The sequence below is a fragment of the Benincasa hispida genome, chromosome 7 (genome assembly GCF_009727055.1).
Source record: "Benincasa hispida cultivar B227 chromosome 7, ASM972705v1, whole genome shotgun sequence".
Classification (NCBI taxonomy): Eukaryota; Viridiplantae; Streptophyta; class Magnoliopsida; order Cucurbitales; family Cucurbitaceae; genus Benincasa; species Benincasa hispida.
Window position 1 is genome coordinate 19459303 of NC_052355.1, and position 26264 is coordinate 19485566.

Genomic DNA, 26264 nt, shown 5'->3' on the forward strand with positions numbered 1-26264 from the left:
TCTAATCCTATTTTTCATTTGAGGAACATCTAAATCTCTAGATTCTTTAATTTATCTCATTTTAAATAGACCCATCTATCCTCCTAAATATTATTCCTATAATCCACTAACAAAAATAAAATATTTGAAACAAAATCCTATAACTATGGGATATTTAAAATAGAATATAGTTAACTAAAATAACCAAATCAGTTAAAACAAATCAAATATATTATTGCAATCAAATCTCTACATTATGGAGTATTTTAAAAAAAATCTAACTAATTAAAATACCAAATGAGTTAAAACAAATCAAAATATAAAATATGATGTTGTAAACAATCAAACAAATTTGGAAAGGTAGTTTTTAGATAATAAAGAAAAGGGAAATTGCACTGTAATACATTTTAAGAGACCAAAGTCATGACTCACATATAAATCAGATACCAATCAAATTTTTAGGTAGAAGTTTTTTTAACATGTTTAAAAAAAAAAACAAAACTTAGGGACACAAATATTTGATATGCCTAGGAGAGGATTTAATGACAACATTGTAAAACCTAATAAGAATCAAATCAAATAATAACTAACTTTCACCCCAAATAAGTGTCTATTAAACCTTATCACCCCACTTAATTACACTGTTGTCACACACTATAACCACAAGCCTATGAATGAACCAACATTCCAAAGCTTTCATCTCTCTAGAGAAGAAAAAACATAAACTTCTATCTTTGCCTACAAATACACATGTATTTTGTATTTTATAGATATGTGCTGCTTGTTCTTATATGAATAGACTGTATATTTGTAGGTGTCAAACCCTTTAAAATAATGGAAAATTGTATTGTAAGACAAATACATTTTAAGAAATCAAAGTCATGACTTCAACATTTTTGAATTGAGTGTGATAATCACATAGCAATCACATAATAATCACATAGGAATCAGTAGCAATCACATAACAAAATTTTCAGGGGGAAGTTTTTTGACATGTTTGCAAAAAAGCAGAATTTAGGGACATAGGCCTAATTTTCAATTTATATTTTTAATTAAAGTTGCAATTGCCCCAAAAATAATTGACATATGACATAAAATCAAGATTTTGTGAGTTGTCTTTGTTGACCTTCAGATCCGACCATTACTGCAACTGTTTTTGCCACCTGAGTTATTCTTATTTCATTGCAATTTATCCTATCTCATGAAATGACATTTTTATAGATGTGTTGGTGGTCAGAAGGGCGTGATTTCATCTAGTGAAGAAAAGTTGAAAGTGAAATTTTCGCTTTGGCCTTTTTTATCCTCCATAGGAATCTGCAGATTGCATGTGTCGTTCTTCTCCATCGTGAGTTTGTCGTTAGTTTGTCCCTTCAATTGATTGAATAGTGATAAAAAAAATCTAGAAAAGAAAATGAAAATCAGCAACAAGACGTTCTAGGATGCGTTTGGAATACATTTGCAAGTATTTGATCAAGTCATTTTGAAAAAAATTAGAGTGTTTGACAACCACTCAAGATAGTTTTTGAAATGTATTTTAAATCGTTTTTATCAAGAGTGTTTAACATTTTCTTTTCTAGTCAATCCAAACAGGCTTCCGTACAACAACTAGAAAAAATGGCCATAAATACAACAAAAATGTTTTATCTAATTGAAAATATATTTGTTTTCAAGATTTCAAAACAAATAAATATAAAATACACTAGACTATCTAATAAAATCAATCAAAATAAAATTTTGAAACCTTAAAAAAAGGTGGTGGCTATGGTGGTTAGAGGGCAAATCTGGAAATAAAATAAATATATTAGACCTCTCAAAGTCGATGAGACAATTTTGCATTGCAAACTAAATTTAGACATACTTCAAATTCACCTCCTCATTTTAGACCTTTCTTACGATTTCTCATAAAAAAAAAAAATGGATTGACCCATTGGATTAGCCCATTGAATATCAATTATTTAGGCCTGGTTTAATAATCATTTTAGGCCACGTTTGGTAACCATTTTGTTTTTTGTTTTTGTTTTTAAAAATTAAGCTTATATCTTCCTATTTTTTACCATAATTTGTATTACAATGGTTGAGTTCTTAGTCAAATTCCAAAAACAAAACCAACTTTTTGAAAGGCAGTTCTCAAAATTTGGAGTAGATAACAAATGAAGAAATTTAGAAGTGGAAATAGTATTTTAGACTTAATTTTCAAAAATAAAAACAAAAAACAAAATGTTACCAAATGAGACCTTAGTTTTTTCTTTTTGTTTTTTAAAATTAAGTTTATAAACATTACTTCAATCTTCAAATTTCTTCCTTTGATATCTACTTGTTATCAATGGTTTAAAAAACCAAGCTAAATTTTGAAAACTAAAAAAAATAACTTTAGAAACTTGTTTTTGTTTTTAGAATTTGGCTAAAAATTCGACCATTGTGCTTAAGAAATATGCAAATCATTATAAGAAATTGAGAAGCAATAGGCTTAATATTCAAAAACAAAAAACAAAAAGCGAAATAGATATCAAATAAGACCTTAACTCTTAATATTAAAAAAAAAAATTACTTACCAAACGAGACCTTAACTATTTATAAAGTAATTATTATATATGGTAAAATTGCTAAAAATATTTTCAACTATAGTAAAATATCATTGTCTTATCAGTAATAGACTGCGATAGACCACAATTGACTTCTATCCCTCATGATAAAAGTCTATCGGGATCTATGGTTATCTATCATTTTGTTATCTTTTTAAATAAGTTGGATTATTTCCCTTTATTTGAAAAGAACCCTTATTTATAAGTTTATAGGTATATTTTAGATTTTCTTAACCAAATGTTATTAAAATTAGTTTAATTTGCATTTTTATTTAATGTATTTTATATTTTTATTATTTTTATAGATAAAATTACTGATATTATAAAGTTCTATTTAGTTTTTAACTGTCTTAAAAAGTTTAATTTGTTTTTAACACTTTTAAAAAGATGTATGTTAGCCAAAATCGATAATATATGTAAATATATTGAAAAGAGAATTTAAAAAACTACTTCTTTTAACATATAAAATATAATATATGAAAAACTATACATATACATAAATATTTGGATTAGACCGATCCAAATATAGCTCAAATGAGTTTCCTTAATCATGATTTTAAATATTTTAAAGATGGCCAACCCAACTGTTATAATGTTATCTTAATCATTATTTTCAATATTTGACACTTAAAATGATTAATGATTTTTAAACCAAATCTAAGCAAGTATTTGTCAACAAATTTCAATTTTGGATAAGAATATTAATAGGACTTTCTATAACTAATATTTACGAGTTCGAGGATTTGAAATTCAATTCAAAACCACCACCTTATTATTGATTTTGGAACGGGTTTTGGGATACTTTGGATGAAAGTTAGAATTGAAAATTAAAATAAGGACCTTGCTAATTAATATATATAGTTAGTTAGTATGATAAATGTTTTAAAACCAATGCAAAATATCGACTTAAGTTACATGTTGGATATTGCAAGTTACTAGGCTAGTAGTTAGAATTGAAAACTAATCAAGACTTTCTAAACCTTAAAAAGAAATACAAAGTATGATAAACTTGTAAAGCAACGCAAAAACAGCCCTCCATATTAACTATTGCATATTGCAAGGTGGTAGAATAAAATTTGGAGATAGGAAAATTGAAGTCAATATTTTTTGTAACTTTAAAAGTAAGTAGAGAGTTGATGTCTTTTTTAAAAAATTTAGTTAGGGTTGAAATACAATTTTTTTTTTATTTGTGAATTACAAAGGAAATCATTAAAAGTTATATAATATCAAGCTTAGGGAGAAAAAAAATACAAAAATACTCTAAGAAGATAATAAATAAATAAAATAACAAAACTCAATCCAACTCAACCGAACCTTGCAATTCAATCACAGGTATCAAAAATCCGTCCAACCCAACCCTACCCCTCAAACACAAACTTCAACATTCTCAATAATCTGATTCCATTTGAGCAAATCCAAATTCTAATTCCCCTGTAATGATCCAAAAGACTGCTAAAAGACCCTTTGGCAATTGCCCCCTCACACCTCCAACTAGGAGTACAAAAAACAATAAAGAAAATGGAAAACCTAAAAATAAAACCTAACTAAGTCAATCCATTGGTTTGCTTCAATTTCTTAGTATAAAACTAGACATCTTTTGTACTGGAAAAAACAGAACATTGTTGGTTTGGATCAATTTTTTATTAAAAAAATCAATCAAAACCAAACAAGATCAAGGGTATATATATATACCCTTGAAAATAAATTCTAACCCTAAGCCCCTTTTAGTATTTTAATTTTACCCTTGAAAAATCCGAACAATCAAATCAACGATAAACCAGACCAAATAAAAACCGATCCATTGGTTTTGTCCTTTATTGAACATCTATTTAGTTCTCTTCTTTATAAAACCAAATGATTCAGTTTGGTTCTTGGTTGACCTCCAAAATCGAAAAAACTAAACCGACTTTCTCTCCTACTTCTAGATCAGATTCTTTTAAGTGTCACGTGTTCACACCACTCTTTTGAATTTTGAAAGACCATGCTACAATACCATTTTACAAAATGGCATTCTCAAATTTTTACCATAAGAGCTAAGAATACCTGCCTTGGGAACCAAGGCAACATTATGTAATATGCATTATGACCTTTTTCAAGCAAAATGGGATAGGGGGATCCGAATCACACACCTTTTTATTACTGACATATCTATAAGTCTATTGAGTTATGCTCGCTTTGACTAACCTGCACGGGACTCTAACACCACATAAAAAGTGTGAAACATAATTAATTATTACTACTACATTTGAAAGAAATGAAGTTGCACTTGCACCCAGTATTACAGTGTACAGCCAAACTCGAGCTTTATTATCAGGAGATTGTCTCCAACCAAGTCAACATTCAAACGCAATATTTTCAAGCTTTATTATTAAGAAGTGTTATACCTGTGTACAAGAGATTGCAACCCCAAACTATAACATGGGTTTGGTATCAGTCATCTTAACCCTTCCAGTTGTCCTTCAGCCGCCTGATTTCTCTAATAGTTTCAACTGGAGAAGGACTACCTACCCTCTCCTGCAACAGTAAAACCACCAAAACGATATCAATACGTCATCGTCATGTCATGTGAATTAAACTGTTGCAAAAATCTTGAGATACGACGTATAGATCTTGTTCTATCCTTGATTAGAGATTTCTCTACAAACAATACAAATCAGTTCCAAGAAGGGCGAAGATATGTACAAGAAGAATGGACGATTGATCAGTAAGATAAGATTTTAGGGTTGTTTGGGTCCCTAACTTCAAGTAGGTGGAGTAGGCTATAGCTCAACTCTAATTATAATAGTTGGTGTTTCCAACTATTATAACTTACAATTAACTACAACATTAATGTTTTAAATCCCTTTTTGTTACAGTATTTACTATTTTTCGCTCATCCTCTTTCCCACTTTGTTACAATATTAACTATTTCCTATCCAGACTAAAATAGACTACACACAAACATAGACTAGTATAACCTATAAATTATTATAACCATTAACTATAATAACCAATTCAGCGCCCCAAACACCCCTCAAAGCTCATAGCCATTTCTGAATCGCTTGTAGCCTGAATACAGGTCTTTTTTGCAGAACTTCATCCGAAGAAAGATCTACTTCAACGAGGCAATGTTGATCACAACCCGCTGGTCAAATTAGACAATCATTTTTTACCAACCTCAAAGGTAAAACACAGATAAAAAAGCAATGCCTTTAATACTGTGAACTTATTATGTAAAAGGTTTAGAACCTCTAAGAATAGGAGTACCTGAAGTTGTGGAAGATCAACTCGCATGAAAGGATTTGTCTCCATTTCTTCTTCAATGGTTGAGGGAACAGTAGCGTGTCCAGCTTGTCGCTCGCCCTGAGCCCACAACAACTTACCTTTTATCTTCTCGTTGTCTGGTTCAACTGTCAGAGCAAACTGCAAGTTCTTCACTGTGTACTGTATAAAGAGAATGATTAGTTTACATCAGAACAAGAACCAACAACAAAATGTTCGGAAATTCAAATCAGATTTACAAGAAAAGCACGGCAAATGTGACTTTAACTGGGAAAAGAAAACATCAAAAGGGCTTGGATGATATATTTTAAGGGAAAAAATCAATCAATTTTACCCTAATACTTGTCAAGTTGCATCAATTTTCATGTTAAACTTTTGTTTCATCAAACTGTATCTTAAATTTGAAAAAGTGTATGCAATTTTGATCTTCTAATAGGCTTTCGCTCAAAGCCTATTAAAGGAATTTTCATATGTATTCAATACATTATGTACTATTCCCGAAGCAATATGGATGCAAGAGGACCACCGTATAGCTTTCTTTTTAGTGAGGCTTTAAGTTCAGGGCAATGATTAAGCGTCATTTATGAATGGGTTATCCAAAATATAAACATTCAGATGAATTGGAGTACAAAGGGAATCCACATAAATATAACGCCCTCAAAATGGAGTCTACAAACAAAATAAACTCAAAATAGATCACAAGAAGTAAATGTACCCATGAAGGAACACTGAACAGGGAAGAAAATGAATAAGAGTCAGATAATTAATTACCTCATGGCCACAGTACACTCGTGTTTGCTTGGGCAATGAACCCAATGTTACGCATAGAGATTGATACATCTGCTCTGCTGTTCCCTCAAAAAACTTACCACATCCAGCAACGAACTATACAAAGAAACCAAAGTTAAGATGCAACATGTTATCTAGAAAGAAAGAACTGCATGAGAATCAAGTACCAGAAGGAAATAAAAGAACTATATACTGACTAACTGGATTGTGCTGACAGAAGAGTATGCGCTGAGACCCAAAACTGGAACCATTTTTCTTATTGTAAGAAATAACATCCCATCAAAGAGAAAGGAAAGGTACAGATCATAAATCAGTACTACCACTATCAAGATAATCTCTTGACTAACTACCAGGCTTTAGAATTTCTAAAGCGCCTTCTAATGTGGTGAGGAGGAATTGCTCGAAAAGGTCTTGGTTAAAGGGTTACTGATTAGCATCTTGTTGAACACTACATCATCAAATGCACCCCAAAACTTATCTGCCTTGACAAAGAAAGTTTTACACTCCGCCACACACCTCTAGCAATCTAGAGGAGACGGGAATTATAGAGGAGCAAAAGCCACATTCTCTTTTGGGCACTATATGGTAATTTGACAATAGAAGCACCCAAAGAGTATCTACACGGCTAAGTTTATGAAAGTTTGCAAGACTTTTGAGCAAGTAGCTTATGAGTCTAAATCCTCTGTCCATCCTTCTTTTGCGCCTAGACTTCTTTTGAATGTCTCTTAGTTTGAGTTCATCATTCTTCTCTTAAACTTGAGGTTTTTCCTTCATTGAACAAGTAGAAATGTGTCCATTATTGCTTATAACAAAATTGTCAGTTGGCCTCAACTTCCACAGTTTGAGCTTGGGTGGGATAAAGCAACAATTCCGAGAGAAGCTCTTCCAAACAACTTATAGTGTGGGTGATGCTACAACAAACCCCTCAATTTGTAGTTGCTGCACATTCAAAGCTGCTCACCTCCTAATGTCAACCAGGTTTCCCAAGCATGTTGGTGCATGTGGAGGTTTTGAAATCCCATGGCATTTTGATATCTAATCCCCTATTGTGCCACAAGATGGGGCTCTATTATTAGTCGTTATTTTAATTATTATCAGTGCCTATCAGCTAAGAAAGGATATTTCTGTAATCTCCTAGGTTTTTCTAATTGGAAGGATGTCTAATATTTCGCTGTGATTTTTTAAAAAAAGAAACTTCCTTTAATTCAAAATGGACAAAATGAAAAAAAATATCCCGAACTAATGGCACCTCATTGAAAGTTTCAGCAAATTAACAAACATATCATTAATGCTTTACATATCGACTTACCAGTGTATCACCAGTGAAGACAGCTGCGTCCTCACCCTCTTTGCTAGAGACGTAATAACTTATATGCCCTTTGGTGTGGCTGACGACACAGAGCGAATTAAAGAAAATCAAGAACAATCGTTGGGTGGGAAATAACACTTAATACAGATAAAGACAAAGTATTCTTCTCTACCTCCCACCAAAAAAATAAGTGAAAGGGTGTTAAAAGAAACAACTGACATCAGATAAAGACTAATCATACATATATAGGTAGTTTTCCAATAACATAAGTTCAGTTCTGAAGGATCATAACTCAATTAAGGAACACACGAACTAATAATTCAATTAAGGAACAATCTACATAACTCAGAAGGATCATAACATGATACTGTTTCTGTAAGAATGGAATAATCTTTAGAAAGAGAATGAGATATACCAAGGTGTATGAAGAGACAATATAACAACATCAGCACCAAGTGTTATCTTATCACCATTTTCCACTGCATCAGTACAACCCTTGACCTTATCAATGGAACCACCATATACTTTAATTCCAGGAAGAAGCTGCTTTATTTTCTCATTGCCCCCTGAATGATCCCTAAAAAGTAAAAGCGATACTAATAAGAACAACTTCACAAAAACCAATATCATCCGCCAGGAATTCAAGGTAAACTAACAGAAACATGAAGCAGTGAAATGAAAAACAAGTCAATAATCAATATATGAGTGAAAAGGGAAAAAGGGGGTATCATGCCAGTGATGATGAGTCGTAAGAACGAGCTTGAGATGAACCCCATGTTCATTAGCAGCATTCAAAATCTTCTCTGGCTCTACAGGGTCAACGACCGCGGCTTCTTTAGTGCTCTCATCAATGATCCTGACATCCACCCAGATCCCAATAATCAAAATGAACTACATTAACAGTAGATAAGAGAAAAATATGCAATCCAACAGGGATTTGAGATTGGAGAAGCAGAAGTGAAAAATGACGGAAGAAACGAAAATGGGGTTTTGATTAGGAGATACAGGTAAGAGTAGTTGTCTTCCAAACAAGGAATTGAATGGATTTTCATCGGCGCTGAAACCAGATTCTTCCAACTCCAGAAAAGATTGAGTTGATTCTTTGAGTTCGGCGACAAAGTCCAATCTAGAGTGGGCAAGAGAGTCGGTGACAGCGGATAAGAATCTTATGACTATGACATCTAGAATCTTCTAAATTCGTTTAGGGCATGATTGGATTATGGAATGCGATCTACCAGTTGGGGACTTCACTCTTATCATTATTTAGTTAGAAGAGTTTTCACTTCCACCTAATTTCATAACTTATTAACTTTTTATATATTTAGAAATTTATCCGAATATAATTATTTGAGATGAGAGGTAGTCTGATAGTTATCTATTCGATGTTGAAATTAGGGTTTTTTTTTTCTTTTATGTTTTACTCTCTAAGTTGCACTTCGCTTTCTTCTCTGTGGATGGAGTCTAATATCGATGTCGTAGTGAAGCAGTTGCATGTAATGAGTTTTTAAATTTATAACAATTTAATATCTATGGTAAACAAATCATCAAACTTAACAGTCAATTTTGTTGATTGCATAATGACTTGTTTTTATAATTAATAAACAAATTTGATTATTAAATAATTTATTAATCTACATGTGTAAGAAATTTCATTGAATGAAATTGTTGTAATCTACGTTGTACAAATACTAAAGTGATACTTATTAAAGTTAAAAAATTAAATTGTTACAAATTTAGAACTACAGTTATTGAATTGTAACAAACTAAAATTAACAATAAAATTGTTACATACATAAAAATTCATGGCCCAAAAGTGATTTTTAGCTTTCATTTAGAGCATGTGTTCGGAGAGATTTTCTTAAAAAAAATCATTAAAATTTGATAAGGGGGGAAAGGAAATATCAAGTCACCATAAATTACATCCATAACCCAACTCAGGAAATCAGATAGCCAACTTCGCCCAACAACTTTCAAATTGTAAGAATTAAAAAAAAAAAAAAAAACTAATAAAACCAACAGTATAATAGACTACACAAAGCAAACTTGTCGAGAGTTTTCACAATCAAATACATTTAAAATGTCGATCCAAACCACTACTATTTAGTAGTAAGAGTAGGTTGATCCACAATAAAGAAGCACAAAGATTAATTTCACTAAGTCAATTCTTTAGTTAAAGTAGTAAACGGGGAAGGGATTGGTTTGAAATTGAAGTAAATGAACTAAAGTAGAAGCAATTGAGTCTTTGAATGTAACCTAACTAAATGCTTTTAGTTAAGTAATCTGGAAACACCCAAAATGTAACAATGATCCTAGGATATTCTACTCAATCGCCTCAAGACACATGGTTGAGTTAACCAATAATGTCGTATTGAGCGCTTAATGTATGAATTAAGATTTGCATCCTAATTAAATTAAAGTGTATAATGCTTCAGACTTAGGATTCGGAATTCATATTTTGCACCTGATGGTCCCAACATTCCCTTGCATCCCCTACGATCTGGTTATGTCATCCTCGCTTGTTTTGAATGGAGTGAAGACTATCTTATAGGATATACTAACACGCAACGAAAGCAAATAGAATCAATAAGCACTCTAATTACATTTAATTTGAATTCTAAAAACATGCTTTGATAGAAAATCAGGAGAGGGTTTCTTATGAACATACCTTTGATGAATTCTACCAAATCCAAGCTGCTCTTCACGTGATTTTAACTTCAATTCTCCAATGAACCACAAAGAGATATTCTCTCCTATTCTCAGCCTTGAATTTGAGTGGTGGAACTCCAATTATATTGAATTTGTGAAGGGTGTTTGTGTGGATTTTTTGGTGAAGATGAATTTTTGCAGCAGTCTTCTAAAGAACTCATAAATTCTCCTTTCCAATCTCCAATTTCAAAGCTTTTATTCACAAAGTGCATGCAAGCACTAAAACTCAGCTCGATGCCAGCAGCTTCATGAGGAAGTGGGATTTGTGTGTAAATTTGGGAGGAACACCTCCTACTTGGTGTAGATGTGGAAAAACCTCACTCAAACCAAGTTTTCATATTTTTGTATTTTCAACTTCAAAATTTAATTAATACCAAAATTAACTAAAATTTGATTTAATTAATTCATAATTAATTAAATCTAAAACATCAAAATTCAATTTCTTAAATTGAATTGAAATTGAAAATTAATTTTATTTTTAATTAATTAAACATAATTAATTTAATAATTTAATATCAAATATTAAATTAATCACACACCCAATTTTAATCACGAATCTTATTCATGTAATTAATATTTAAATCATTATTTAAATATTATAAACTCTCCAATTTTATTTAATTTCAATAAATTAAACGTTAATTATATCAAATATAATTATACAAACCCTAATTCAAATTTGAACTTGTTCAAATTCAAACCCTAATTTCAATTTGAACATTTTCAAATTGAAGTTCAATTTGAACAATTCAAATTGATATCATTTCAAATTCACTCAATTTATTAATTCAAGGTGTTCATGTTTTACGAGCTAGTAGAGGGACTTTATGGACCTACAGATCATGAGCTCCAATGATTTAAGATTAATTGGCTAGAACTCTTTAAACCAAATTAATCAGTATTCGTTAACTATAAAGTCACACCACTATAGCTCGATAGTTGCACTCTCCTCATTGTAAATATACTTATGTCCACTTGATTCACTAAGTCGAGCCCTCACAGGTTGTTCGTAATAACGGTTGGGTCAATATGTTGTTTTACCCCGATATTACGTCTTGCTCCTTAAGTTCCACTGATTCTTTTATGATCAATTGGTTTGTGATCCAATCACTAAATCGAATCCCTCTCGAGCTAATGAGAGGGTGGGACCCCTTGTTCAAGACCTAAATTCAGTACTTAAGAGAACAACTTTTCTCCTATTCCTAAATTGGGTAGGCGTGAATTCCGTCTTGCACCCTATGTCTCCAGTTATCTACCGAGTCTTACCCCTGAAATGGGAGGCATATTGAGCCGGTGCTGTTGAGCCAACCCTCACCTATGCAAATCTAGGAATAATCCCGAATAAACAAGAGTTCATAGTTAGCTCAGGATTAAGATCGAGTTACCTAGGTCGTCTAATCAAAGCAGTCAATCTTAAATAGTAAACAACGTTATAAAGTAAGGGTGACTTATTTCTTAGTCCGATCTTATGAAAACTCATTACATAGGATGCCCCCACTCCTCATGCCAATACATAAATAAATCAGGATCACTTCGTTTGTAGCACCTTTACAACAAATTGTAACAACTACAAAGTAAGCCGCATCCGATAGTGTTACCAGAATAAGGCACTCAACCTTATTCGTATACTATAGACCGTTTTGGCTATTTACTTGAACTTGATACATCTTTATGTCTCTACATAAAATTCAAGTATTCATATAATAGCCATGAATCTTAGTTTATTGGATTTAGTCTTTATAAGTGCAATTTATAGATTCAATAACAAATTTGTTGAATAACATCTTTATTGATAATAGAATATGTTTAACTTTACAAACTGCGAGTTTTAGGATATACAATCCAATACTATCCTCACTGTTGATGTCTAAAATTGCACCAACGATGAATTTGTATTTCTCGAGGAAAAGTAACCTAAAACCTGCAAAATGAACAAATTTGAACACCAATATGGTGCTGAGCCAAATCCACCTCGTCGCCCAAGTTAGAACCAGATTTGAGAAAGGCTCAATTGCTAGAAAATAGGTTTGAGTTTTTTTAGCATACCCTTTTTTTATCACAACTCGAAGATTATATAGGTCGACCCCATGGTAACTGAAGCTTGCACGACCTTTCAACTTCCAAGTCGCTACTGAACTTCACTTCAATGGTTACCCATCCGAGCAACCATGGTTGAAGTTGTTACACATTTCGGCCATCAATGTACTCGACTCTTGGATGGGTCTCTAGTATCCGGTCAACAATTACTTAATTAGCCAATAATTCCACCATTTAATTGTGACACTTTTGATATAATCATAGTCTAATTAATAATGTAGTGAAATCGACATCTTGTTAATTATCTCTGAAATGTCACAAAATCTATAGGTGGTTTAGACATGCATAAATTACCTTGCTATATGATCTATTCGTATGCATGGCCATGCAAATTCACATGCATGGGCAAGCTACAAAGTGCATGGCCTTTCAACATTTAACACAAATGGGCTCACCCATTTGAAATTATGGCCAGCTTTTGGGGGTCGACATTATATATATATATTATTTGTTGACCTCATATGAGGTTAGCCTTGATTTACATGCCGACCTCTCTTATCGGGCTTCCATACTGATACCTCTAGGTCGATTCTTCGAAATTTGGGGGTCGGCAAATCCCTTTTATCACTTACTTTCTTTTTATATATACTTTGCATGGCTAAAAGGCATGCCCCACAACATTGTTTCCAAAGGGTTAAAAGCCACCCATAAGCCTCTTGGCTCGACCTCCTCTCTTAGCTTAAATGGGTCGAGTTCGATAAGGTCGTTTTCTTTAATTTGAGACTTAATTAAATACATTGTCCATATTGGGCTCTCAATTATCACCGTCCTATTTTTTTGTTTTAATTTAACCATGTTTAATTTTACCCTCTACAGCTACCTTCTCTCAAGCTAGGCTGATATAGCTTTTAAACGGAGCCGAGCTTGAGAGCTCCTTCTCAAACTTTCAAGGCATTTATTGCTTCAAGCTCGAACTTGGTAAATTTTTTTGCTTTTCATGCCGAGTTTTCTTATAAAAAGAATTCATCTTTCCATCCAATTTCACCACACTTCTCTTTTCACCTTTCTTCCATCTTGCTCAAGGTAATTTTTCATTTAGCTTATCTTTGTAAATGGGAACATTTGAGCCTTAGATTCTAGGGTTGATGCGTCAGCTGACTCTGAGATGTTGATTTCATTTCCAACCAAAGGCCACAAAATCGTATCCAAAAGGGGCGAGGGTTCCATAATAATGAATGATGAAAACCAATTTTGGCGCTTCCTAGAGGTGTTAAAACAATTGTACATCAACATCCTATTGGTTGAGACGTTGGAGCAGATACCCTTGTATGTGAAATTCTTAAAAGATATACTCTCCAGAAAGAGAAGGATTGAAGCATTTGAGACTGGAGCATTAACCTAGAATGTTTAGGATCGATATGTCAACTTTAGAGGGGGATGAATAGGGTTTATTAAGCTAATGAAAACTTTTTCCTAAGTATGGACCCAATTAAGCAAAGTAACACACTTTTGCTAATAAGTAATTTAAACAATAATTTTATACAGATACATTTACTTCAAAATGATTAATAACTTGACATTAACAATTTCAAGCACCCAATTTAATTTCAATAATAAGATTGGTAAAAGATATGTAAATTGAAGAATCTACCAATCAAAGTAAACAAATATGAGCAATTAACTTCAAGAACAAATATTGCAATTAATTTTATGTAATAAACTATAATAACACATTAATTGCAAAATTAAAGTAGTATAGTGATAGAGAAATTAACACTAGAAATTTATATAGTGGTTCAGTCAAACTCGACTTACATCCACTTTCCCAAGAGCCTCGTGGGATTTTGAATAACGATCTCACCAACTCTTTCCATGGATTAGAGCCCAACTCTCTTTTTACGAGTTTAAGAGCAAACTCAATCTTTCCTATGGATTTGGAAAAATTAAAGAATACACTTGAGAAACTCTCTAAAAGAGTGGATTTATAAATTTTGAGCTCACAACAAATCAATCCCCACCATACATAAATCTCTCTCAAGAATAAGATGAAAAAGAAGAAAATTGAAACTTGGAGAGAGCAACAATGGAGACTTAATGAATTATGGAGGACTGAAAATAATGTGTAATTGTTATTTTAATTTTGGAGAAGGTGGAGATTTTAAAAAGAGAAGGAAAAAGTGAAAACCAAATTCAATTTGGGTCATTGGATGTTGGTAAAAGAATATTGAATGATGAAAATTTAAACTCAACTAACCGTTAGACACAAACAAAAAATAATATTAAATTATTTTTCTTTTTAAATTCATTTTATTTTTTTAAAAAATCCAATAAGAAAGCAAAAGTGTCCAAAATTAGCCGTTAGACACAAACATAAAATAATATTAAATTTACTTTCCTTTTAAATTCATTTTTTTTATAAAAAAAAAAACCAATCTAAAAATCAAAAGTCCACCATGTGTCACTTTTCCCTTACTCTAAATGGCACATTTCAATTGGTCCACTTTGATGAGAAAATTTTTGTCACGTCTTCAACTTGGGATTTTTTCGTTAAGCTTGTTTCGATCATATCTTCTTCGTTTGAACTTTGATTTAAGTGATTCAAATTGTATTGAAGTCGTTTTCCGAGCTCTACACAATAGGCTATTCAAAACACTAAAATTGTTAGTGAATAAATTCAGGTTTGCTATCTTCAAAAAATCAATTAATTAATTAACTAAAATTATTTAATTAACTAAAATTATTTAATTTGAGATTAAGGACCAAAAAGCCAACAGAATGTAGTGCCATAATTCAAGAAAAGATTCCAGCAAAAATAAAAGACCATGAGAGCTTCATCATCCCTTGCTCCATTGGAGGCGTTAAAATAGGGCAAGGCCTATGCGACCTAGGGGCCAGCATAAATCTGATAGCCCTTTATGTCTTCAAAAAGTTAGGCATCGGTGGTACAACCAACTATTGAAACGCTACAAATGGCGGGTCATTCTCTAGCGCGACTAGAGGGAATAATCGAAGATGTGTTGATAAAAGTGGATAAATTTATCTTGCTTACATGAAGGAGTAATATATTATGCAATGTAAGACTTCAGAATCAATAAGCACTTAAACTACATTTAATTTGAGTTTTAAACATGTTGTTCATATGACATTCATAAGAGGGTTTGAAACACATATTACCTTTGAAGATCTCTTCCACGAATTCAATAGAATCTCACCAAGATTGAGCTTGAATCTTCAAGAAGACCACCACCAAGATCTTCTCCAATATGCTCAAGAAGGAATGTGTGGTGGAAACACTCAAATCAAGCTGAATTGAGGATGAACTTATGAGGTTTGAGTAGGGTTTTTCAGAATTTTTACTTTAACAAGTAATACCAGATTCCTTGATAATCTTTCTGCATGGAGCTTTTATATATAGATAGAAATCATGCAAAACCAATAGGCTGCATGAAGGGCACCACCTACTTGGTGATAATCACATAATTCAATTGGATTTTGGTGATAATCCATCGAAAGTAGTTAGTGGATTTTCCCCAAAATTTGGAAACATCCACTAACTTAAAAATGATTTCAAAAATCATTTTTATTTTATTTTTTAAATTATTTTTATAAATTTAATTAAAAAATAATTAATTTAAATAAAACTAATTTTAATTAATTTTTAATTAAAATAATATTAATTTAGTATCTTAATATTAAATCAATAAAATACCAATTTCACCAATATAAATCAATTTTATATTTAAATCATAATTTAAATATTAATTGATTTTTCAATTTCATTTAATTTCAATTAAATTAAACGTTTTTAATTGTAACATATACAATCAATTGAAGAACCCTAAAATTGAATTTGAACATTTCAAATTCATAATCCTAATTTCATACATCAATACTCAATTTGTTATTCCAATTAAGAGCTAGTAGAGGGACCTAATGGACCTACAGATCATGAGCTCCAATAATCTATAATTAATTCATTAAACTCTTTAATCGAATTAGTTACCATTCGTTAACTTTCAAGGCACACCACTATAGCTCGATAGTTGCACTCTTCTCAATGTAGATATATTTTTGTCCATGTAAACCATAATCAGTAAGCCGATCCTTCACAAATCATTCGTAATTACAGCTGGGTCAAAATTATCGTTTTACCCCTATAAATACATCTTGTTCCTTAAATTCCCACTGACCCTCTAATGAACAATAATACTACCTATGAATCATGTCCCTCTCTATTATGAGAAGGCAGGGCCCCAATTGTTCAAGACCTAGAATCAACACTTAAGAGAACAACCTATCTGGTAACCCTAAAATGGGTAGGAGTGAATTCCATCTTGTAGGACTATGTCCCCAACTATCCATCCGGTTTTATCCCCAAAATGAAAGACTTATTGAGTAGTATTGTTGGATGACTCTCACCCATGCAGATCAAAGGATAATCCCGAATAAACAAGAGTTCATAGCTAGCTCAAGATTAAGATCGAGTTATCTTTGGTTACTTTAGTATGAAATAGTTAGTTTTACGTTATAAAGAAAAGTGACTATTTCGTGGTCCAGTCTATATGAAAACTCAATGCATAGGATGCCTCCACTCACATGTCTCTACATGAATAATCTGTGAATCACATCATTTGTATTACCTATACAATATGGACCGCATTCAATAGTGTTCCCAGGATGAGATACCCAATTTCATCCATATACTTATAGACCATTTAAGCTATATACTATTAACTTGATCCTATTTATATCACCACATAAAGTTAAAATATTCATACTATAGCCATGGATATGTTTATTGGATTTTCATAATAGAATGCAAAATCAACAACTTTATTGAATAAGAAACTCAATAATATTTTATTAATAAATAGAATGTTTAACACAAAAATTTACGAACTGCGAGTTTTAGGACATTCCCAACAATCTCTCACTTGGACTAAAACTCCAATGAGAATAAATATATACAATACAATGTTGAGAAACATAAAGGGAAAATACAATAAACTAGGGCATCTCTAATATCATAGATATTCTCCCACGTACCCTAGATTACGTTGCTCGGAGTCCTAGTCCAACCAGGTGGCCCTCGAAAACTTTAGCCGAGAGAACCTTCGTAAATGGATCAGCAAGATTGTCTTCAGAGGCTATCTTCGTGACGATCACGTCTCCTCGGTGTATGATCTCTCTGATGAGATGATACTTTCTTTCAATATGTTTTCCACGTTTGTGACTCTTGGGTTCTTTAGAGTTGGAAATAACACCACTATTATCACAATACAATGTAATGGGTAGGTGCATATATGGAACTACTTCCAAGTTAGCCAAGAATTTGCGTAGTCATACTGCCCCTTTAGCGGCTTCACATGCAGCTACGTATTCTGCTTTCATTGTAAAGTCAACGATACAACTTTGCTTAATGCTTCTCCAAACTATAGCTCCTCCATTGAGAGTGAAAACTGATCCTGAAGTAGATTTCCTTGAATTTACATCAGTCTGGAAATCAGAATCAGTGTATCCAGTAAGGATCAAATCCTTAGGTCCATATACAAGCATATAGTCCCTCGTTCTCCTTAGATATTTGAGGATGTTTTTGACAACAGTCCAATGACTGTGTCCTGGATTGGATTGGAATCTGCTGACGATTCCAATTGTAAAGCATATGTCAGGACGTGTACATAACATTACGTATATCAAACTCCTAACTACAGATGCATATGGAATTCTTGTCATTTCCTCAACATCTTGAGGTGTCTTAGGACACTGTTCCTTCGACAAGTGAATTCCATGTCTAAAAGGTAACATACCTTTTTTGGAATTTTGCATATTATATCTTGACAACATCTTGTCAATATAAGATGCTTGAGATAGCGGTAAGTTTTTATTCTTCCAATTTCGAAAGATCTGTATTCTTAGAACGTATTGAGCATCACCGAAATCTTTTATTTGGAACTGTGTTGCTAACCATCTCTTTATGTCAGCAAGGAAGCTTGCCTCATTCCCAATGAGTAAGATATCATTAACATAAAGAACTAAGAATGCTATAGTCTTGTTGACTATTTTCTTGCATACACAAGGTTCGTCAACATTCTGTTCAAAGCCATGTATCAAATCTTATATTCCAGGATCTTGAAGCTTGTTTTAACCCATAAATGGATCGTTTAAGCTTACAGACTTTCTATTCCTGTCCTTGTTCGACGAAACCTTCTGGTTGAGACATAAAAATACTTTCATCAAGATGGTTGTTCATAAAATTTCTCTTGACATCCATTTGCCATATTTCATAGTCATAATATATGGCAATGGATAGAAGTATTCTAATTGATTTTACCATGGCAACAGGAGAAAAAGTTTCTTCATAATCAACCTTTTCTCTTTGGGTAAAACATTTTGCCACAATTCTGGCTTTGTAGGTTTGCACCTTGCCAGTTTGGTCTCATTTTCTTTTGTAAATAAATTTTCAACCTACAGGTTTAACCCAATGTGGTTGATCTACAAGTTCCCAAATAAAGTTGAAGTGCATTGACTCCATTTCAACGTCCATGGTTTTTATCCACTGTTCCCTGTCAACATCTTCCATTGCCTTTTTAAAGGTTAATGGATCCTTTAATCCATCATCATGTATGATGTTTTGAGTTTCTGTTAAACCCATATAGCGTTCAGGTTGCTGAATAACCCTCCCACTACGTCGAGGCATACTCAACTTTTGAGATGGATGTGACGGGACAACAACAGCTGTTGAGGGACCAGCTTGATCAATAACTCTTGTTGATTTTTCTATAGCATCTTTGGTCATTTCTTGTAATATTAATTTACTGCGAGGTAGATGATTTTTAAAATGACATTCTTCCAAGAATGTAGCATTTGTTGATACAAACACTTTGTCTTCTTCTTGGAGATCATAGAATAATCCTCCTTTTGTTTCTTTAGGGTATCCTACAAAGAGGCATAACTTCGAACGTGTTTCCAGCTTCTTAGGATTTTGTACCAACATGTGTGCTGGACAACCCCAAATACGGAAATGACGTAAACGAGTTTTTCGTCCTTTCCATAATTCATACGATGTTTCTAAAACACTTTTTGAAGGAATAACGTTTAAAATATATACTGCAGTCTACACTACATACCCCCAAAAGGATTGAGGTAACTGAGCATAACTCATCATTGATCAGACCATGTTTAATAAGGTTCGATTTCTCCTTTCTGCAATACCATTTTGTTGTGGTGTTCCAGGTGCTGTGAGTTGGGATTGAATTCCATGATCTACTAGATAGTTTTGGAATTGTAAATCCATATATTCACCACCTCGATCAGATCGAAGTGTTATAATTCTTTTACTTAACAAATTTTATGTCTCGGTTTTAAATTCTTTGAACTTTTCAAGAGTTTCAGACTTATGACTTATCAAGTAAATGTAGCCATATCTCGAGTAATCATCAATAAAACTGACAAAATACGATATCCTCCTCGTGCTTTTACACTCATCGGACCATATAGGTTTGAATGTATAAGTTTGAGAGACTCTTTGGCACGAAGACCTTTTCCAGAAAAAGATCTTTTTGTCATTTTTTCCTTAAGAAATGATTCACATGGAGGTAAAGAACTATCTTTTAACTGGTTTAGATGACCATTTTTTTACCAATCTCTCAATCCAATTAAGATTAATGTGAGCAAGTCTGAGTGCCAAAGATAGGCGTTAGGAGAAATTTTTTGTCTTTTATTTTGAGTCTCAACCGTTTTAAACACCTCTATATTTAGAATGGTATTTGCTTCAGTTGGTTTTAATATGTACAAGTTACTTTCAAGTCTTGTAGAACAAATATGAATACCTCTTGAAAAAACAAACACTTTATTAGATTCAAAAGATATTCTGTACATACTTTCTAGCAGACAGGAAATGGAGATTAAGTTTTTTTTTTTTCATCTTAGGTACATAGTATATATTTCTAAGTATGATGAAATATTCTCCAAAAAATAGCTTGACATCTCCTACTGCATGAGCTGAAATGACTTCATCTGTTCCTACCTTAAAAGTCATTTCCTGTTCAGAAAGTTGTCTCTAAGAACTAGTTTCCTGTAGAAAAGTGCAAACATGATTAGCGGTGCCTGAATCTAATATCCAGGTTTGGTGAGAATTTTCCACTAGACATGTCTCAACTATTAGTAAATTTGATTTATCTTGTTTCGCCTTTTTCGCCAAATATTTTAGGCAGTTATGCTTCTAGTATCCATCCTCTCTGCAATGGAAACACTTTCCTTTGGGAGTCTTGTTTTTGTTTTTGTTTTTCTTAGTAGTGGTTTTCTTATTCCCTTTACCCTTCTTCTTCATTTATACAGACTTATTTTTTGAAGAAGAGGGAACATACTTCTTTTTATCAATGGGTTTTGTTCCAAACGTCGACCCCTTTACAAATTTTTTAGACCGTGAAATAACGTTTACTTCACTCTCTTTAAGTTTCATCATAAACTGATATGTTTGTAGTTCGTTCAACAGCGTAGTCAAGTTATAAGTAATTTTGTTCATAACAGCATTGGTTCTGAAAGGCAGATAATTCTCCATGAGAGATTCCAATATCATACTGACTTGACTCATTTCATCTATCATCGCCCCATGAGCCTCAGCAATATTAAAATGGACCATCATATCGAGAACATGTTCTCTACCGTTGGTGCCATCTTTCATGTGAGTACTTAAACATACTTAATGGCTTCATATCGAATAGGGGATGACGATTGCCCGAACATCTCCCAGAGTGACGCCATTATTTCACGGGCGGTGAGCATTACTTCATGTTTCTTATTAAGTACATCAGAGATACTTGCTAAGATATAAGCTCGGGCTTTTTCGTTACCCTAACCCACCGATCATAGATGTCTCGAACATTTCTGTTTACTGTTGTACTGGGAACCGGAGGACATTCCTCCGCCAACACAAACCTTAAATTATCCACAACTAATATCGTATTAATGTTGGATTTCTAGTTTGAATATCCTTCACCGTTAAACTTATCGGAAGCTAGCAGTTGTATAATTGAATTCGACATTACTGAAAAAATTTAAACAAATTCTATTAAACTCTATGTATCTAAATCCAAATTTAGCAAACATAATAAAGTACCCAAAAAATCTTTGTTATTTGCAACGATACTTTAGTGATTTAGAACAATTGCTACCATAGGGTAGTCAACAATTCCTTTACTGAAGCAAGACAATTCTTGACTAAATACTATATCAGAATAACTCTTATTTCTATAGTTCTTTTAGTTATCGTTTTCGATCAAAATCTTTACTAATGATTAGTAATTCTTGTAAGTGTGACCCGTCATTTTCAGATTTTATAGAACGGTATGAATATGATCTTGAGAAGGAAGACAATATCCAAGACGGAACTATAAGACCCTATTCATTACTGAATCTTGGGTTGTTCTGAATCCTATGTTACAACTCTCCATGGGGATCGCCATGGTTAATGACTAGCTAGTGTTGCCTAAAAACGACAGCAGACGCAATAGAAGAATCTCACAGTTCAAACTAATGAAGAAGACCGTAGGATAATGTTGACACATTTCCTTCACCCACTTACTATAAACTACTTCCCCCATTCATCTTGTTATTGACCCATGCAAACACTTTCCGAATGGAGTAGTCATGGTAAAAGTGACACGAAGCCGAGCATGGATCTCACGATGTGAACTCTTGAAGACGTGAGAGCTAATAACTATATATCAAATATATTGTTAACCTCCCACTGAAGTGTTCTAAATGTTTGGGTATCAATTTACTTAGGTTAAAAACGGCTAACTTTTAAACAACCTAAGTTTATATCATTTTCATCCAAGTATAACATTTATATTTGGATATAACCCTATGATGTCTAAGTGTTTAAACCAGTTCTAAACCTCACACCACTCATGCAAGCTCATAAAATCAATTAACAACGCTCAAGACTTTGGACATAATCCCCATGTAGGAGGTGTTACGTAAACCATCAACTTAAGTACCCCCAGCCTTAGATAGGTTTATGAATCGATTTGAATTTGTAACCAAATTTTATAAGGTAATAATCTATTTTAATAGTTAAAACTAGTTGTTAACCTAAGTGAGCATGTTGTGTATCTTTGTTATGGATTTTAAAGTCTAATTTCATTTTATAACAACTTATAAAAATTTAGACATGTTAAACATCCACAACATACATTAAAGGCATTCATCATTCAATATAACATTTATATTAAAAGAAATCCTATACATACATACTATATATTATAACAATTTATAACATACTTTTAATGCATGTAACATGCTTCCTACGGTGGGATTTTAAATCTACATGGCATACTGTATGCACATATAAGATTTATTTAATTATAACATACATCACATGCATAAATAATTAAATATATATTGATATGGTTTTAGTTTTGGCATTTTTAAGTAGACAAAAGCCTAAGTATTACAAAAACAACAAGAAATAGCTCCAAATCACTTCCGGACCGCTCGAACAGCTCCAAATCAGACCCAAATGGCTAGAACCGAATGTGAACCACCTGAATCGGACCAATAAAAACACTTTTGAAAGTGAAACCGAGTCAAGTTTGAAGAAAACCAGATCAAGAATGGTCAAACCAGTCAATCCTTGACAAACCGGTTCAAGAATCTTGCTTGGATAAGCCAGATCTCACTGCTAGACCAAGATCTCGCTCGGTTTGAACAAAATCTCGCTCCATGTTGAAATCTCGCTCAAACTCGATCTCTCGCTGCTAGTTGAAATCTCGCTCAAACTTGATCTCTCACTGGCTTGTTGAAATCTCACTCAAACCATCAGAATCTCACTCCTCGCTTGAAATCTCGCTCAAACTTGATTCAAAATCTCGCTCAAACTTGATTCAAAATCTCGCTTAAACTTGAAATCTCGCTGGGAATTTCATCAGAATCTCGATCCTAACTAGAAATCTTGCTCAAACTCAATTCAAAATCTCGCTTGAACTCGAAATCTCGCTCGAACTTGGTCCAATCTCGTTTGAAATTTAAACGAACTGGAAAACTGCAGCTCACCCTTCTTCATTTCTTTCTTCAATTACATCCTAATTTCAACTTTTAATGACTCCATATGAATTGCAGACTCTTAAACACACATTAAGACCCATCAAACAAGAGCTAATTACTAGAGAAACAACATAATTGAAAAGATTCAAATGCCAAAACACTGAAAAACCATATCAGTACACTATTTTCATACAGTTCATGAAGAACACCTACCGAACTCAAAATATCCATAGTTAAACGCTTAAATCATGTCCTCATACCAATTGAAGGAGTAATATAACATGCAACGAAAGACTTCAAAATCAATAGGCACTTAAACTACATTTAATTTGAGTTTTAAACATGTTGTTCATATGACACTCATAAGAGGATTTAAAACACATATTACCTTTGAAGATCTCTTCCACGAATTCAATAGAATTTCACTAAGATTGAGCTTGAATTTTCAAGAAGACCATCACCAAGATCTTCTCCACTATGCTCAAGAAGGAATGTGTGGTGGAAACACTCAAATCAAGCCGAATTGAGGATGAACCTATGAAGGTTGAGTAGGGTTGTAAGAATTTTTACTTCAACAAGTAATACCAGATTCCTTGATAATCTTTCTGTATGAAGCTTCTATATATAGATAGAAATCATGCAAAACCAATAGGCTGTATGGAGGGCACCACCTACTAGGTGATCGTCACATAATTCAATTGGATTTTTGTGATAATCCATCAAAAGTAGTTGGTGGAGTTTTCCCAAAATTTGGAAAAATCCACTAACTTAAAAATTATTTCAAAAATCATTTTTATTTTATTTTTTAAATTAGTTTTATAAAATTAATTAAAAAATAACTAATTTAAATAAAAACTAATTTTAATTAATTTTAATTAAAATAATGATAATTTAATATCTTAATATTAAATCAATAAAATATCAATTTCACCAATATAAATCAATTTCACATTTAAATCATAATTTAAATATTAATTGATTTTTCAATTTTATTTAATTTCAATTAAATTAAACGTTTTTAATTGTAACATATACAATCAATTGAAAACCCTAAAATTGAATTTGGACATTTCAAATTCATAACCCTAATTTCATACACCAATACTCAATTTGTTATTCCAATTTAAGAGCTAGTAGAGGGATCTAATGGACCTACAGATCATGAGCTCCGACGATCTGTAATTAATTCATTAAAATTTTTAATGGAATTAGTTATTATTTGTTAACTATCAAGGCACATCACTATAGCTCGATAGTTGCACTCTCCTTATTGTAGATATATTTTTGTCTATATAAGCCATAATCAGTAATTCGATCCTTCACAGATCGTTCGTAATTACAGCTAGGTCAAAATTATTGTTTTATTCTTGTAAATACATCTTGTTCCTTAAGTTCCCATTGACCCTCTAATGAACAATTTGATTCATAATACTACTTATGAATCATGTCCCTCTCTATTATGAGAAGGCAGGACCCTGATTGTTCAAGACCTGGAATCAGCACTTAAGAGAACAACCTATCTGCTAACCTTAAAACAGGTAGGAATGAATTTCATCTTGCAGGGCTATGTCCCTAGCTATCCATCCGGTCTTATCCCCAAAATGGAAGGCTTATTGAGTAGCGTTATTTGACTACTCTCACCCATGCAGATCAAAGGATAGTCTCGAATAAACAGAAGTTCATAGTTAGTTTAGGATTAAGATCGAGTTATCCTAGGTTACTTTAGTATGAAATAATCAGTTTTAACAGTAAACGGTCGTTATAAAGAAAATTGACTATTTCGTGGTCCGATCTATATGCAAACTCATTGCATAGGATGCTCCCACTCACATGTCACTACATGAATGATCTGTAGATCACATCATTTGTATTACCTATACAAAATGGGTCGCATCCAATAGTGTTACCAGGATGAGATACCCAATTTCATCTATATACTTATAGACCATTTAGGTTATATGCTATTAACTTGATCTTGTTTATGTCACCACATAAAGTTAAAGTATTCATACTATAGCCATGGATATGTATATTGTATTTTCATAATAGAATGCAAAATCAACAACTTTATTAAATAAGATACTCAATAATATTTTATTGATAAATAGAATGTTTAACACAAAAATTTACGAACTGCGAGTTCTAGGACATTCCCAACACTACAGACTTCATAATCTTGGATTATGAAGTGGATCGAGATGTGCCTATCATTTTGGGTAGGCCATTCCTATCCACTTGACGCACACAGATTGACGTACATAAAGGAGAAATTATAATAAGGGTGAACGGACAGGATATAAAATTCAAAGTCCTCAAGGCATTAGAGTTCCTAGATGAAGTGGATGTATGTCATGCAGTTGACATAGAAAATGACGAGCCCTATGAAATGGACCTTGACAATGATAATGAAGATAAAGAATGAAAAATGGATTAACAACTCTCGTACTCTTATTATGCGACGAACGTAATTCATAGGAACTTTGAACCTTTGAGCATTGGTGATCGAGAAAGCAAAGTCAAACCTTCATTGGAACAACCTCTTGCATTAAAAATGA

The 26264-nt window shown here is 32.6% G+C and overlaps 1 protein-coding gene across 2 annotated transcripts; it reads right to left on the reverse strand.

Moving 5' to 3' along the window:
- Positions 1-4777: 4777 nt before the first annotated feature.
- LOC120082166 (hydroxyacylglutathione hydrolase cytoplasmic) lies at positions 4778-9177 on the reverse strand. Of its 2 annotated transcripts, none has more exons than XM_039037418.1 (7): positions 8926-9170; positions 8654-8776; positions 8336-8497; positions 7921-7999; positions 6594-6707; positions 5808-5984; positions 4778-5075 (listed from the first exon to the last, which is right to left on the reverse strand). In XM_039037418.1, the coding sequence occupies exons 1-7, from the start codon at positions 8970-8972 to the stop codon at positions 5001-5003; spliced, it is 777 nt and encodes a 258-aa protein (XP_038893346.1). In that variant the 5' UTR covers positions 8973-9170; the 3' UTR covers positions 4778-5000. The 2 variants fall into 2 exon arrangements, with proteins under 2 accessions (XP_038893346.1, XP_038893348.1); XM_039037420.1 differs by lacking the exon at positions 4778-5075 and adding an exon at positions 5252-5685 and having other exon boundaries at positions 8926-9177.
- Between the last annotated feature and the right edge of the window lie 17087 nt (positions 9178-26264).